The sequence below is a fragment of the Fundulus heteroclitus genome, chromosome 14 (assembly GCF_011125445.2).
Source record: "Fundulus heteroclitus isolate FHET01 chromosome 14, MU-UCD_Fhet_4.1, whole genome shotgun sequence".
NCBI lineage: Eukaryota > Metazoa > Chordata > Actinopteri > Cyprinodontiformes > Fundulidae > Fundulus > Fundulus heteroclitus.
Window position 1 is genome coordinate 15207200 of NC_046374.1, and position 16080 is coordinate 15223279.

Genomic DNA, 16080 nt, shown 5'->3' on the forward strand with positions numbered 1-16080 from the left:
AATGTTTCTTAATAAGAGTATTGAGGGAGGAACATAACATTTCAGCAATTACACGCCATTTTTTTAATAATTATATTTTTAAACAATCTGACATTTATATGGATTCCACACATGTCTATGTTTAAACGGAGTTTGTAATTGCTGAAGAAAATGGAATTAGATTTAAATATATTATTTTAAGCACAAATTTAGGAAAATGCCCCAAGTCCCAGTCCCCAGTACTGGCATTGACAGGTGACAGTTTGACAGCCATCAAGATTTGACAGGTGTCCCCCGTGTGTCCTGACCCCTTTTCGGCCCCTTTCCTCCTCCTTCTAGAACGCTCTGATTACGTCAGCAGGATATTTCCCATCACATCCTGTAAAAATGTCTTATAATACAAAATGAAAATAAATGAATAGTTAAAGAACAGTGAACAGACACCCTGTCTACTTTTAAGACTAGGCTTAAAACTTTTCTTTTTGACAAAAATTATAACTAGTGGCTCATGTTACTCTCAGCTACCTTTATAGTTTTACTGCTATAGGCTTAGGCTACTGGAGTATATCAGGATCTAATTTTCTCACTCTATTGAGTTCTACTGTTCTTCAATTATGCATTATGTGTTGTCATTTCTGCTTTAACTTTCTGTTCTCTCTCTTTTCTCTTCATAGTAGGTACACCTGGTCTGGCGTTCTGTTAACTGTGACATCATCCAGAGAAGACGGCTCACCCGCTACTACCATCTAATGTAGAACAGATTACTAGATCAATGTGTGCTTCTGTGGTTTTTTGTTTCTCTTGTTGTGTCTCTGTTCTGTCTTCTGTAACCCCAGTCGGTCGAGGCAGATGACCGTTCATACTGAGCCCGGTTCTGCTGGAGGTTTTCCTTCCCGCTAATGGGTGGTCTTTCTTCCCACTGTCGCTTCATGCTTGCTCAGTATGAGGGATTGCAGCAAAGCCATGTACAATGCAGACGACTCTCCCTGTGGCTCTACGCTTCCCCGGGAGTGAATGCTGCTTGTCGGGACTTTGATGCAATCAACTGGTTTCCTTATATAGGACATTTTTGACCAATCTGTATAATCTGACCCAATCTGTATAATATGATTGAACTTGACTTTGTAAAGTGCCTTGAGATGACATGTTTCATGATTTGGCGCTATATAAATAAAATTGAATTGAATTGAATTGAATTGAATTGAATTTACTTATAAACAAACTTGAATCAGGTGGATAAATTAATAAATCCTCCAGTGTCCTGTTTCTGCAGGTCTGTCATGGAGCAAACTTCAAGCCACAGACACAGCACTGACATCCCGTCATGCAGAGCTTGCAGTTCAGCTCTCTCCAAACAATCTTTTTTCTGTCAGGTCATCCCTGAGTAAAAATGAAAAGCAGATATCCATTCAATGACCAGCTCCATCAGACTAGGGTATTAGGCAACTCTAAATAACTCAACTTACTTCACTGATTAAAATCATTTTGTGTCTGTATGTCACTGCAGCTCAGAAACTACTTTTTATACATCTTCTCGCTTGCCTGTTCCATCAAACATATCAAAGGCAGGGGGGTGTCTAAAGTAAGACTTGAAAGAGTTCTTCTCCCACCCCGTTCAGAACGATGTAGATGTCCGGTTGGTGTCCAAATACTCAGACAGGGGAAGGGCTGTCACCTCAGCAGATGAGTAACCTTAGCGTGAATGTTTATTGAAAATTGACCAATGTCCCCAAATAGTGAGAACCAGTTGCCCGTTTGGTGTCCAAATACTGAAGCTCAGAATCTTTGTGACAACTGGCTCGGCATTTGTGAGTGAAAAGTTGTTTTTTCCCCATGTCAAGAAGAGCCCTTACTCAGCATCAACTTTTCTTTTCCTCATCTGATAGATACCAAATAAACAAAGAGCTGCACTCCCTCGACAAATTGGCTGGAAAATATTGAATTATTAAAAAAGGAACTAACAATGTTTAGCAGATTTTTTCTTTCAGTTTTTACCTCCCTTCAACGTTGCTTTGGTTCCCATCATATATTCAGAAAAATAAAGACAATAGAAATGTAAACTGGTTCAATAATAAAAAGTTTAGTAATTCCCCCCACTTTCAAAAAATCTAACAAAATGATCCGGACAGTCCATGAACTGCTGTAGTCACGGTACGCCTATCCATCCTTGCAGTTTTTTTCACAAGTGAACAACACCAACTCTATCTTGATTTAAAACTAGCTACATGCAGTTACTAGACCAATAACATTTGTTCAAACCTCATGAAAATAGCTATACAGTAATTCTACTGATTTAATATTATAAAAAGATCGACTACTAAATAGGTCTTGGTGTCTTTTATTTAGAGTTCATAGCGTGATAAATTTGGACACACCAAACTTCAGATATGTTAAAAAACATATCCTGCATGTTCTAATCTGTATTTCTATCCCTGTTTTTTTATTTACCAGAATTATAAAACATATTAAATTACTTTTACACTAGGGCAGAAAGCTAAAGATACTTTCAGTGCTGCTGTGGAAACCATGATTGTGTTCAGTGTTACATTGTATTAGTTGTGTGATTTTGTTGGGGTTTCCTTAACTGCAAACCACAATCATCAAAATTGACAGAGATAAATCCGTGAAATAAATAATTTGTTGCCTCACAAAAATAAATAAAATTCCGACCAGAAGTTAGATGAGACATTAAGCTTTTAGGATACCTTTTAGCGTTGCTTTTTTGTAAAAGACATGTTGACGGTAAACACCAAACGAGGACATGTTTGACCAGATTTTATGGTCCAGTTATGCCCGTTGGATTCCATTGCTCTTAATCTGGGCATGTTTTACGGTGACGTTTAGCTGGACTTCTGCCCTCCACAATAAATCAGTGGAAAATACCAGATGTGAGCCAACAAGCAAACAGAAACCACTCTGGTTACATAACAACAAAGGCTAGCGAGTTATGTGGTTTCCAGTAATCATTTGGTTTCTGCCAAATGGGGACAGTTAAAATAAGCAAATACATGTTACAGGAAGTAAGAATATGTTGTAAAGGTCACTGGTTGTGCTAAATTTAATATTCTCTTTTGTTTAAGGAAGTGTTGTCCTCCAGCTTCCAAAGTTTTTACCTATGAGCTGAAGAAAATTTCCCAGTTCCAGGAAACCATTTTCTCTGTGAATCTCAAATAGGTAATGTTTGCTTTAATAAAATGAATACGTTTTTGCAAATTTTCAAAGTACCCAGTACAAACAAGGAAATGTTTTGCCTGCATTTCCAAAGTTTTGTAGAAGAACATTATTTATTTTCTATGGTTTCAGTGTTTATTTTATGTTTAAATAACTAATAAATAAAATGATTGCCTCGCCAGTGTTTACAGCTCCAGTCGGAGTCTGAGAGGTCTGAAGATTAGAACGTCCCAGTAAAATCTCCTTAACACTTCTGTATAGGCTAGAAATATAATTTTCTACCTTTAGACACCAGTCTTGATTTGGCTTTTGGCTCATTTTGGCGAGATCGTACTGTCACGGATTTAGTAAAGAGCCAGAACCCAACACGCTGCCAAATCAAAGATTGAGTTAAAGATTTACTTAAAAAACAACAAGGAGTGGGTGTTGAAATGATCCAGTTTAATTCGGGGGACTCTGGTGGTTCTGGAACACAAAAACATAGGTGAGAGTCCGAACTGGAGTAAAAACCAGAAAACAATAAAGACAAACTGGAATTACCAGAAGTAAAAGGTCCAGCTCCAACAGGACAGGGTCCGATTGAGAATGGGGGCGTTGAGGTCTTGGGGAGGTTTACAGAAAGCGGGGCACTGATGTTCACAATCCAACAGGCTTGAGGTCCATAGACAGTCCATGGTCATGCACGGAAGATTACTCAGGCAAAGAATTTCGAGAATCCGTTGGGCTTAATCAGGGTCAGAGTTAGGCAAGGTTCAGCAACATTCAGGAAGAAAAGCTCACCTCACTCCAAGGTAAGGTCTGGGCAAAGGCAGCGGTCAGGGACAGGCAGGGTCAAAGAACAGGGTACACATGGCCATTATTCTAACTATTTTTATTTGTTTACCTTTGTGGGAACCTGCCTGCTACAATTTGCCTTTCACTTTGCTGCTGGTATACCTGAAGTTCCCCACTTGAATTTATTTCCCCACTTATGTTTATGCCAGCGTTTAGTTTATCTAGTGATTTATTTTGTCATGTTCTGTTTATCCATTGTTAGGTCCTGTTTTCCTCCTGTGTATTGCCACCTCATTGCTATCCCTCTCCTTCAGCTCGTTCTCTCATTTCTGTCACCTGTGGTAAATATTCTCACCTGTACTTCTCTTTCTTCTTTCCCCTATCACCCTTTGTTCTTTTCTCCATTTGTTGGATCATCGGCTATGCCTAATCTTTTCTTGTCAGCTCCTTGTTCCGTGCCTGGTCCTTGTTCTCACATATACATTGCCTGTTAGTTTGTTGCCTTTGGATTCAATAAACCTAATCTCAATTATGTGGCTCCCCAGCTGTTGTCTGCGTTTCGGTCCAGCTTCAAACACCTAAAACCTAACAGCATAATCCGACAAAGGGAGAGAGGAGACTGGCAGGTTAAATAGGGGAGAGAACAAAAGGAAAGATAGGTGACACCAATTAGCACAGGTGACAAAAATGAGAGAGAATAATTTTTGTTTTTACCCAACAGCTTGTATATTTGTGACAGCTTTTTTAATGCCTTTAGATTTAAAACATTTCAAACAACATTTTCGTCTCACCTGGTCACTTTTGTAAATGATCTATAGCCTTATCTTAGATCTAGACATAGTAATAGAAAATGAAGACAACTTGCAGTTAGTATAAAGTAACTCTACATGATGAGGGCTGAAGATGACAATAACAAAAACAAATACAAAAGAAAGAACATCAATACCCATCATTACAGCTGTAGTGATTTATTTGTATGACTTGTTTCAAAAAGTGGTGTAACAATTTCATAAGCAGAACAGATGAAACAAGAAACTGAAATTTGGTTGACTTCATACTTCTGTATAATAAAAACATCAGGATAATTTTAACTGGATATATCTCAAATGAACAAAGTCTTAAAGACAGCTTTTAAAATTAACAATAGCTGTAGTATGAATGAAAGTGATCTTTAGCTGCATCCCTGAAAGAAAATAAATGAATTCATGTCCACTGTCATGCGATATCTTTGTTCCTTGAAGTCGGGAGGATCAAATATGTTAGTTTAGACTCTTACTTACAAACTAAACCAGGAAAAATCCCTGTCCCAAAACCTGGAAATAAAATGTGCATGCTGTGTAGGTTTCTGAACTAGTATGATTGAAAAAAATAATCTAACACACCAGTAAAGCTTGAGAAAGAACATTAAAATCCAAAGAAACTGTAGTTCACAGTTGTGTTACAATTATTAATTATTAATTCACAATACATCTTCTATGCTTTTCCTACTGATGAGAATGCATAAAAAACGCCCTGTTTCTATTCCTCTGTTATGATGACGTCGGTAAAGAAGAACATTAAAATCCAAAGAAACAGAGGTTCACAGTTCTGTTAAAATTATTTTTTTCTCCACACAGGTATAACTGTCTGTCTGGGAGCAACTCCACTCGAACACTTTGTTTTTGAACATTCAACAAAAGTCTTCAGACACACAAAACAGAACTTGATCTTACACTGAGTACAGGAAATGTTTTTGCAGTGATTTTGTTTATACTCCAGCAGTGATCCACAGGTGGGACAGGATCGGATGGAGGGACACCCAGAGATTCCTATCACTGAGCTAGAGAGTATGTCTGGGCAGGTTTTCAGAGTCTGCAGCGCCGTGTTGCAGCAGCCATCATTCTCACAGCGGTCCAGCCGCGGCTTTGGACCTTTCCATTCCCTCTGGCACTGCCAGCAGAACTCATAGAGCCGTCCTCCCTTTTCTGTGCACGTTTTGCAGTTGACACAAAGATTAAATTCATTTTGTCTCGCAACAGGGGCCTTGCATCCAGGGCACTGTGAAGGTGAGATTTATGTTTAATTATTTCCTAAAAAATGTTTAGGTGAACAATTAAAAAATCCCATCTTTGATGAAGCATACCATCCTTGTATCAGAAGCATTGAGGTCCATGGTTTTCTTAAAGTGCTTCATTTCCTCAGTGGTCAGCAGAGCCATCTTGCAGACCTCCTCATACGGCCACACTGCATTACAGCCAGACGCTCCACACACAAAGGAGCTTTGTCCCTATGTTAAAAAGGTGGAAAAAGCTAATTAATTAATATGGTCTCCTATCAGGGATGAATTATTTTAGATATTCTGATTATTTGCAGGATCTTACATCTTCCAACAGCTTAAGGTACCGGTTAGTAAGAGAGGTTGGGGTCACAGCATGACCACAGGACATCTCAGCTCTTGGAGACGCGAAGTCCTCACATAAAACTGAGCGACAGTACAGAAATAAATCAACACCAAATGTAGGTTGAAAATCTGCTGATCAGGCAAAACATTATGAGATTGTGACTCCATTGAACAGGTGTGGTATCGTGAACCAAGGTGGTGGCAGCAGATATCTTAATTCCTGTAAACTGTAGGGTGTGTCCTCATTAAACAGTCACCTCCACAGCTTCAATACTTTCTGTTTTATTGGTACTATTCCAGATCCTCCCATTTAGTTATATTTAACAACATCATAATCCCTTAACTACCTACCAGGTTTTACCCTTTTATTTGATTAAAGTTTCCTCTAAGCCTGATTCTGTCATCATCCTACTTGCTCTTGGATCTTCCATCACTATCATCGTGATGTAGTTAAGTGTCAAAGCAAAATCCAGAGTAGCACCTAAAGGAAAACATTGCTCCTGCTGCTGGCTTGCCTTATTACCGTAGTACATCCATCTCTATGTAACCATGTGATGGACAAACATCTTTAGATCATGTCCTATTCTTTTCCCCATGGTCTCGTTCCAATGCTCACCTGTCAATTTTGGTGGACATTGGTCAGCATGAACTTTTTCAACAGAGCTACACTCCATCAATGTGCATCAATGACCTTGTGAGAAATCATTGATGACCGCAGACAGAAAACTATCTAAAACCAGCAGATTTGGAGATGCTCTCATCCAGCCTTCTTGTCCAGGAGCCTTGTATAGGCTTAATATATCAGACTCCCTCAGACACATTAACCTGAAGAACATGTTCATCAGTGTTACTTCACACACATGTAGCCAGTCATAATGTTATGCCTGATCAGTGTGCATACCTTACTTCAATTCTCAGCAGTTAAGAAATGAGCTGATTTAGTCTAAATTAATCCTCAGTGGTTACGTACAGTCCAGATTGTCCTCTCGGTCGACAAATTTCAGCGAAGGATCCTTGGGATCATAACATTTCCTCTGTGGAGTGGATTTATTCAAGCCGATGCTCGTGAGCAGTCTAAAGTTGAGGAGAAATAAACAACAAAAACCTTGAATTTCCTCACTAGAGCACAAACTGTGTGTAATTAATAAAGAAGCGAAACTGTAAAGGGATGGCTGTTAGTTTTCCTCTTGCACGCATACGGTTTGGGAGAGTCAGCGCATTCAGCAAAATGACTTCCACTGGATACGTAAAAAAAGATAAATGAAAAAACCTAGGCTATCCGGAGCACAAACTGCGTCTGCGTAAAATTCGTAAAGCGTTCATTAACGCAGGAAATTGTAATGGATGTCGTTAGTTTTCTTATTGCGCGCACAAGTGGGAAGGCGCATTCAGCAAATCTGTTTTCTCTGGATACGTCACAGCCAACGTTACGCAGAAAAAAACCCACAACCAAATAAAACGCAACCCAATGAACAAAGTCATGTTTACTTGCGCAGTGCAGCTCGTGGTGAGGGGTATTTGGACATTTCTGGACGCGCTTCATCCAAGACGAGCCGAGCTCAGAGGTGCGCAGTTCAGACTGAAGCAGTCAGGATGACGTCAGAGCTGATCTGATCTGAAACTTCCTCATTCTGTCTGCGCCAAGGACGCACATGTTCATTAAGGGTTTAGGTTCAAGTGCTGAAAAATAGAACAGAAACAACTGTGATAAAAGAAAAAACAGACAGACACACACACACACACACACATTTAGCTAAAGGAGAGAAGCAGGTCACTCTTTTACTCTCTTTTACTTTTGCAAGTTATTGTTAGAGAAATATCAAATATTCCTGTCTCATATTTTTCAGTACATGGATAGGAATGGAAGTAAATTTTGATGAAATGGCAAGAGAAGGAAATATGTTTAAGTATTGATAAAAGAAGCCCACTGACCCAGTCCCATTTTGTTTTTATACATTTACTTCTTTTTATGCTTTATTTTTATTGTTTTCTTCAGCAGATCCCCCAAAACGCCCCAATAAAACAACCACTGCAAAACCTTTTCCAGAGATTTGTTTTTACCTGTAAGTTGCGTTTTTAAATAATACACATCTATCGGTATGTTAATCAGTTTTAATTTAAGTAGATTTCTTATTTTACGTTCTTTTGTACAACTGCGACACACTTTATGCGTACAACTTCCTCATGCGCCATAAGCAAATATTTAGTTCTGACTGTAGGCTCTTCCTGCGGCTGACTCTGGAGACTGACGCCCTTTGTTTCGATCTAAATAACCTGGACTAGATGAAAGCGATTTTAACGCGGTACGCTTAAAATTATGACGAAAATAAATTTTAAAAGTAGGGCGAATCTTTGGTATAAAAAAAAATCTTGAAGAGGTGTATAAATGATGCGAGATTAAAATGGACTCTTGGAAACCCCCACTTGTATTGCTTTCACTTTGCGTGATATAAAGCGAGCTGTCAGCCAGACAAGCCACTTGTTTCTTTGAAACGCTGAGCAGCTCAGGAAAGTCTCATCAAAGTGAGGATCTGAAACAACGCCATCATGTGCCGGACGGACCAGATCGCCATTTGCTCCAGCATTGGAGAGGTTGGCTATCTGAACCCCAAGAGGTCTCTGTCGACGATGACCGTTCTTGATCTGAAGGAGCATGCGATGAAAATGTTCACTAAATCAGGTAAATAATTTGAATAGAAAAAAAATAACTTTTGATCTGCAGAATGTTGTCAAGGAGTGGCTTTTCGGTATATTTCCAAATTAAAACACTAATTTTTATCGTCCAGGTTTGCCTACATAACAATTTTCTTGAAACTAAACTCTTCTAATTTTAACATATACATAAATGTCTGCGTGCAAAAAAGGACAGCGATGCGTTTCCTGTTTGATTTCCTGCCCAACAAAACGAACTCTCATGTTTTTCCTCATGTTCTTTGTTTCAGGATCGACTTTGGGCGACATCAAGCTGATCGTCGTGGACAGGCCTCTGGACAACGACTCTGCTTCCCTGTCTGACTGCGGCATCAAACCACACACTAAGGTCCAGATGGTGACCAAGGTGAACGCAGGCTGAACATCAGCAGCAGACAGAGACACCTGCAGGATGATTTACATCACGACAGACGCCATTGCTGTCAGCTCAACTCAAACGACTCATAATGGTTTTGCTTTCACTTTTTTGAAAAAAGCCAGCTCAGTTTTTTTTTTTTGTTCATTTAATACAATAACAACCTTTGCCCATTGTAGACGTTTGGAAGATTAAGAACACAGCTTTGTAAAGTTATTTGTAAATATTTTTTGGTATACTATTGTGTAAAGTATGTACAGGTATATAAGATATACCAACAAACCCAAATGATTCTATGAATTAAATAATATGTAGCTACTGTCTCCATTCGAGGTGAAAACTCCGGGAGTTTCTGTAATATCTCACATAAATGTGTTACTGAGCTTTAGATCAGCACTAAATGTTTTTCATATGTATCAGGAAAAATTTAATAAAATGTTTCTGCCTTACTCTGTTGTATTTATTTGCAAAATTACTCACTTAACTGTTTTTGATTGATGGGCATTTGAATATTGTTCTTTTCATTTCCAAAAGTGGGTGTACATTTGTTTACTTATTTAGAAATTTTTTCAGGGTTTTAATTTTATGCGCTCCTTTAGTAATTAGACTTCATATTTGTCTTTTTTATTTATATACTTATTCATTTATTCACGATTTTATTTTGGATTTATGCCCTTGTGTATACAATGCCTATCAGCTGGATGAAGGGTCAAAAGATAAATCTGAACTAAATATTGACTAAAAAGCTTCTAGAATTTGTGACAACATATTTCATAAATATAGCCTCAAACAGGAGTCACTATAGCTGCAAAACAAGTTTCTAAAATGTAGAAATATTGACTTTTTTTATATACATTTTTGTAATTGCCAAATAGGCTGAAGGGATGAACATTTCAGTGCTGCATGAAAAAAAAAATCCTACGCGGATGACAATACAGACGTTTAAGTGTAATTTTCAGTTCAAATGCATAGAAACCTTTTATTGAGCCTTCTCACATTGTGGAAAGCTGCCTAAAAGCTGGAAGGAGGCCATGCTGGTGTAAATACATGCGTCATAGAAAATGGAGCATTGCAAGGTAGTATAGTCAGTCCTTTATTATCCTTTATCATACAAAATGTATTAAATCATAGACAGTAATATTGCTTCATTTGTTGCTGATCATGAAAGTGTGTGAGAAATGTAGGTCAAATGATCAAAAAGATGCAATTTCAAAGACTGAAAAAGTGTTTTAGATACCATTTAAAATCTTCTGCCGATAGAACAATAATAGGAAATCAGGAGGAAATACTATTAAACATTTGAGAGCTTGAAAAAGTGGTGCATGCTACATTTTTGGGATGATTGCTTGATGAACCACTCCCCCATCTAGTCCTTGATTAAAATACCTTTTACCAATGCTTGGTGTAGCCAGGTGTTTAGTAAGAGCTGCAGGGATTACCAATCAGCTTCTGAGAGCTCTTAATGATGAATGAAATTCACCATTAAGCTCTGCAATTAATAACAAGTGCAATTAAAACAAGCCCAACAGTGGCTGTATTGAAAGAAGTGAGTGAAATGTCCTTAAAACTAAAAAAAAAACATTTGGTATGAAATGACAAATACCACCCAGTACATACAGGTCACATTAAAAGCCTGCTGGCAAAATGAAATACAGGAAATAAGACATGTGTGTGGACAGTAATACAGCAGCAGAGGACTATTGGTCTTTAGTTTACATGGTTTTCCTTTTTAACTCAGAAAACCGACTGCGTCAGACTTCTTGGTAATTTTCTCTCCCATCAAAGCTGGGAATATCATGCAGATAATCTTTTATTGATGTGAGTTTAAAAAATAAAATAAAAACTTTGGTATCTAGATGTAATTATTTGTACACATTAAAGCCAAGAAAGTAAATTAATTGCATTTCCTAACCTAAAAACTAAAACATTACCGATTTACACCTTTCTATTTTGTTAAGCAAAACAAAACTATGTGTAATTTCCTGTCACTCCACATACCTGCAGTACATATTGTCAGTTTATGACATAACATACCAGTAAAATAAATTGTAATGGGTGTGCTTTGTGACAAAAGTGGAAAGGTTCACGGGGTTCTGCAAGGTAGTATGTAGATGCGGAGGTCTGTCCATGGTCCTGAACTAGCAAAGGATTTTAAATTTAGGTTTTTACTCTGTTCTGATTCTGATAAACACTTCTTATATTCTGACATTTCAGATCAAAAATATTATCTACCATATCATTAAGAGAAGGTTCTGAAAATGCAGTCGGCTACATCTGTATTTTTTAGGGGAGCACCATTAAATTGCAAAGCAACAGAAGAAAAATTACTTCTTTTTCCACTTAGGGATAAATGTCTGTCTGGGAGCAACTCCACTGGAGCACAGATCATAAAAGTCACTTGTTTTTGAACATTCAGCAGAAGTCTTCAGACACATAAAACAGAAGTTGGTCTTACACTGAGGACAGGAAATGTTTTTACAGCCATTTCGTTTATGCTCCAACAGTGATCCACAGGTGGGACAGGCCCGGATGGAGGGACACCCAGAGATTCTTAACACTGGGCCAAAGAGGATATCTGGGCAGGTTTTCAGAGTCTGCAGTGCCGTGTTGCAGCAGCCATCATTCTCACAGCGGTCCAGCCGCGGCTTTGGACCTTTCCATTCCCTCTGGCACTGCCAGCAGAACTCATAGAGCCGTCCTCTTTTTTCTGTGCACGTTTTGCAGCTGACACAAAGATTAAATTCATTCTGTCTCGCTACAGGGGACTTGCATCCAGGACACTGTGAAGGTGAGATTTATGTTTAATTATTTCCAAAAAACCATTTTGGGTGAAAAATGTAAAAAGAAATCCCATTTTTGATTAAGCATACCATCCTTGTAATAGAAGCATTGAGGTCCATGGTTTTCTTAAAGTGCTTCATTTCCTCAGTGGTCAGCAGAGCCATCTTGCAGACCTCCTCATACGGCCACACAGCATTACAGCCAGACGCTCCACACACAAAGGAGCTTTTTCCCTTTGTTAAAAGGGTGGAGAAAAGCTAATTAATTAATATGGTCTCTCATCAGGGATGAATTATTTTACATATTCTGATTATTTGCAGGATCTTACATCTTCCAGCAACTTAAGGCACCAGTTAGTAAGAGACATCGGGGTCACAGCATGACCACAGGACATCTCAGCTCTTGGAGACGCGAAGTCCTCACATAAAACTGAGCGAAAGTACAGAAATAAATTAACACCAAATGTAGCTTTAATATGTGCTGATCAGGCAAAACATTATGACCTGTGACTCTATTGGACAGGTATCTGGCACCAAGGTGGTGCATGGCAGATCTCTTAGTTCCTGTAAGATGTGGGGTGGGTCCTCCATGGATCAAATGTTTTTCTCCACCACATCCCAAAGGTGCTTTATTAGGTTAAAAGGTGGGGAACTTGGAGGCCAAGTCAACATCTTAAACTCATTGTGCTCCTCAAACCATTCCTGAATGTTTAGCCTTGCTTTTGTTTAATGATTCTCTGTTTGGTTAAAGTTTCACTGCTGTACCCTAATACCCATTCCAAAATAAATGTTGTTATTTTTCCAGTTAGATCTTCCCAGCTCCCTGCTTCCCTATAGTTGCTGTCTGATGTTCATTAGTTTTACTAGATCCTCATCAAGCAGTCACCTCCACAGCTTCAATACTTCTTTGTTTTATCTGTACTTTTCCAGATCCACCCCTTTAGCTATACTTAGCAACATCCTAATCCCTTAACTTCCTTGTGCCTTCAGGTTTTATCCTTTTATTTGATTAAAGTTTCTGTTAAGTCTGTATCTGTCTTCATTCTACTTGCTCGTTCTGATGCTCACCTGTCCATTTTGGTAAACATCGGTCAGCAAAAATGTCTTAAACAACTAGAGCTACAATAGCTAAACAGTTGGATCAGTTCTCATGGATCAGCCTTCACTCCCCAGGTGCATCAGTGACTTTGTGACTGATGGGTATGCACACTCTACTTCAATATTCAGCAGAGTTAAAATATAAGCTGATTTAGTCTAAATTAGTCCTCAGTGACTACGTACAGTCCAGATCGTCCTCTCGGTCGACAAATTTCAGCGAAGGATCCTTGGGATCATAACATTTCCCCCGTGGAGTGGATTTATTCGAGCCCATGCTCGTTGTCAGAGTAAAGCTGGAGAGAAAACACACTGTAAAATAACAATGTAAATAAATTGTAAAAAAGTTGTTTGTTTTTTCATATCTCAGCAATAAATTTTGAGGATACTTGTCAAGAAATGTAATCGTTGTGTTTTTTGTTGACTTTAAATAGAAACAGTTTCTTTAAGTGGAGCAATCACAGTCTGTGTTTTTCTTTACTTTCCCTAATAATTTACCATATTGAAAGGTTTACAAACTACAATCCTTTCTGTGTTGTGATGTATTTTTTTACAGCACAAATCTGGCAACCACAGCTTCTGGTAATGTCTTCACAATAACTGTATCATACAGTTCTTCCGTGCTTTTTACTGATGTAGACTAATTACGTTTACAATATGTCTGTTGTTTTTATAGAAGTTTTCTGTAAACAGTTAAATGTTCTCAGCTGTTAATGTGACGATTGGCAATACACATTACCGTAATGTCTTGTACACTACGGCTGCATTTACTAAGGTAAAGTACAAGTGACCACAGCTGCCAGTATTTTACTTTAAATTATTTTACGGTTAAATGTGCAGGTGTTTTTGCCGTAAATTATACATTATTTTTTACAGTACGCGACAAAAAACAATTAAATGCCGTCCCAGAGCGCAAACAGCGTCTGTGTGTAGTTCGTAAAGCATTCGCAGGTTGAAGCGAAAGTGTGACGGAATTGGATGTCGATAGTTTTCTTATTGCGCACAAACGTTTTGGGAGAGTATCGCATTCAGCGAAATTATTTCCACTGGACAGCAAACGTTACGCAGAACAAGGCACAACCAAAAAAACAAAACAAAACCGCAACCCAATTGTTAAAGTCATGTTTACCTGCAGTTCGAGGGGCTTTGGGACGCGCTTTCAACTCAAGCCGAGCTCAGAAGTGCGCATTTCAGACTGAATCCGTCAGGATGACGTAAGCGCGCAGCTCATCTGAACATTTCTCATTCTGAGTCTGCGCCGCTCTAGGTTTTAAAGCTTAAGAGCACAACGAAACAAATGTGATAATATGGTTACAATGAGAGATCATATAAAAAAGGAGCCCCCCTGGTGTTGTTTTGGTTGGATCACTATTAGCGGAAATATAAAATCTGCCTGTCTCATTCAAAAGCATTTTGGAGAAGAAAAATACACTTATACAATTCCCTACATGTGCATAAAATGGAAGTAAATGGCAAGTGTGGGTAGGAAATATGGGGAAAGGGCCAAAGTGACCCAGTCCCATTTTATGTTTATTTATTTTTTCTCAAGCTTTTGTAAGCATATTCTCCAAAGCGTTCTAATATAAAAACAAGCCAAAACTGAAAGTATTCTACATTAAATAGCAAATAATTATTTCTGAATAGGCTCTTCCTGTATTGAATGGGCCTGATGAGACTGATGCGCTTGACTTGATCTAAACAATCTGACAAAATAAAAGCAGTGTTGACGCGCTATGCTTAGAATAATGGAGAAAGGCATAAAAACAGTCGATATTTTGGGTCAGAAAACAGCAAAATCTCGAAGAGGCATATAAAAGCTATGAGGTTGTAATCTGTTTTTTTAAGAGACTTTGACTTTGTAAAGACCGTATTTTTGCGCCCTGGAGGGCGTGGCTTCCCAGTGGCAGGTGGCACACCTGTGTGTCATTCCAAGCATCTACTGCAATGCTTTTAAGAAGCAGTGTTGCAGTCATTCTTCACCTGATGGTCCCACACAGTTGGGACCATCACAGTTCGCTGTGTCTCACTGGTGGTTTTCTGCATGTGGGTCAAGAAAATTCCCCCGATCATGTCAATTTTTGGGTATGTAGTTATTGCATAACGATTGTAAATAAGGTATAACAACAAATCCAAATGATTCTTCTGCATTATTAGCGGTGAATCAGAGTAAAGACCAGGAGTAGTAGTAAATAAGAACGATATAATATGTAGGCATTGTTCCCACATGAAGGGAAAACTCCTGTAATCCTTTAAATATTTATGCTATGAGAGCAAGATCATGTAAAAGTAAACTTGTTACTGAACATTGGATCAGAACCAAATATTCTACATATGTATCAGAATATATTTAATAAATGTTTATATGAATCTTCATTACTTTGTTGTATTTATGTGTTTATTGAATTACTCACAAAACTGTTTAGAATTGATTTTAAAATTATTTAAATTTTTCAAAAGTATGTGCATATTTATTTGATAATTTAGACATTTTTTCACTGTATTCATTTAACGCTCTTCTTCTGTAATTTTCTTTTTTTATTTGACCATTGGTGTATGTGATTTATTTAATTGCTTATTTATATACGTATATATTTGATCATTATATTGGTTTGGATATATTTTCTCATTTAGTCAATGTGTATCAGCTTGATGAAGGGCAAAAAGCTCAATTAAATATTGACTAAAAAGCTTGTAGAATTGTGCAACAACATATGTTTGTTTTTGGTTTTTTTTAAATAGCTTAAAACATGAGTTTCTGAAACATAGGTTGGGTAACTATAGGTTTTTAAAATGTGGCAGTTGTCACTTATATTATATTGTTGTCCATATATTTT

At 38.0% G+C, this 16080-nt stretch overlaps 2 protein-coding genes and 1 long non-coding RNA gene across 3 annotated transcripts; 1 reads left to right on the forward strand and 2 right to left on the reverse strand.

Moving 5' to 3' along the window:
* Positions 1 to 4806: 4806 nt before the first annotated feature.
* On the reverse strand, positions 4807 to 7830 carry LOC118565926 (uncharacterized protein DDB_G0292642-like). The gene is made up of 5 exons (XM_036147015.1): positions 7793 to 7830; positions 7275 to 7462; positions 6285 to 6385; positions 6047 to 6190; positions 4807 to 5961 (listed from the first exon to the last, which is right to left on the reverse strand). The coding sequence occupies exons 1-5, from the start codon at positions 7828 to 7830 to the stop codon at positions 5521 to 5523; spliced, it is 912 nt and encodes a 303-aa protein (XP_036002908.1). The 3' UTR covers positions 4807 to 5520.
* A 1111-nt stretch (positions 7831 to 8941) lies between these two features.
* Positions 8942 to 9820, forward strand: LOC118565688. The gene is made up of 2 exons (XR_004932528.1): positions 8942 to 8984; positions 9247 to 9820. It is a non-coding gene; the product is annotated as an uncharacterized LOC118565688 (long non-coding RNA).
* Positions 9821 to 10463: 643 nt separating this feature from the next.
* LOC118565687 (uncharacterized protein DDB_G0292642-like) lies at positions 10464 to 14470 on the reverse strand. Its single transcript, XM_036146368.1, has 5 exons — positions 14376 to 14470; positions 13433 to 13558; positions 12481 to 12581; positions 12242 to 12385; positions 10464 to 12151 (listed from the first exon to the last, which is right to left on the reverse strand). The coding sequence occupies exons 2-5, from the start codon at positions 13521 to 13523 to the stop codon at positions 11696 to 11698; spliced, it is 792 nt and encodes a 263-aa protein (XP_036002261.1). The 5' UTR covers positions 13524 to 13558; positions 14376 to 14470; the 3' UTR covers positions 10464 to 11695.
* Positions 14471 to 16080: the final 1610 nt, after the last annotated feature.

Coding starts and splice junctions, on each gene's coding strand:
- LOC118565687 (XM_036146368.1), bottom strand. CDS start 13,523: ATGGGCTCGAATAAATCCACTCCACGGGGGAAATGTTATGATCCCAAG. Junction 12,582..13,432: donor CCGAGAGGACGATCTGGACT/GTACGTAGTCAC, acceptor ACTTTCGCTCAG/TTTTATGTGAGGACTTCGCG. Junction 12,152..12,241: donor ATGCTTCTATTACAAGGATG/GTATGCTTAATC, acceptor TCACCTTCACAG/TGTCCTGGATGCAAGTCCCC.
- LOC118565926 (XM_036147015.1), bottom strand. CDS start 7,830: ATGTCCAAATACCCCTCACCACGAGCTGCACTGCGCAA. Junction 7,463..7,792: donor CCACGAGCTGCACTGCGCAA/GTAAACATGACT, acceptor ATCCCTTTACAG/TTTCGCTTCTTTATTAATTA. Junction 6,191..6,284: donor ACCTTAAGCTGTTGGAAGAT/GTAAGATCCTGC, acceptor TTTTTAACATAG/GGACAAAGCTCCTTTGTGTG.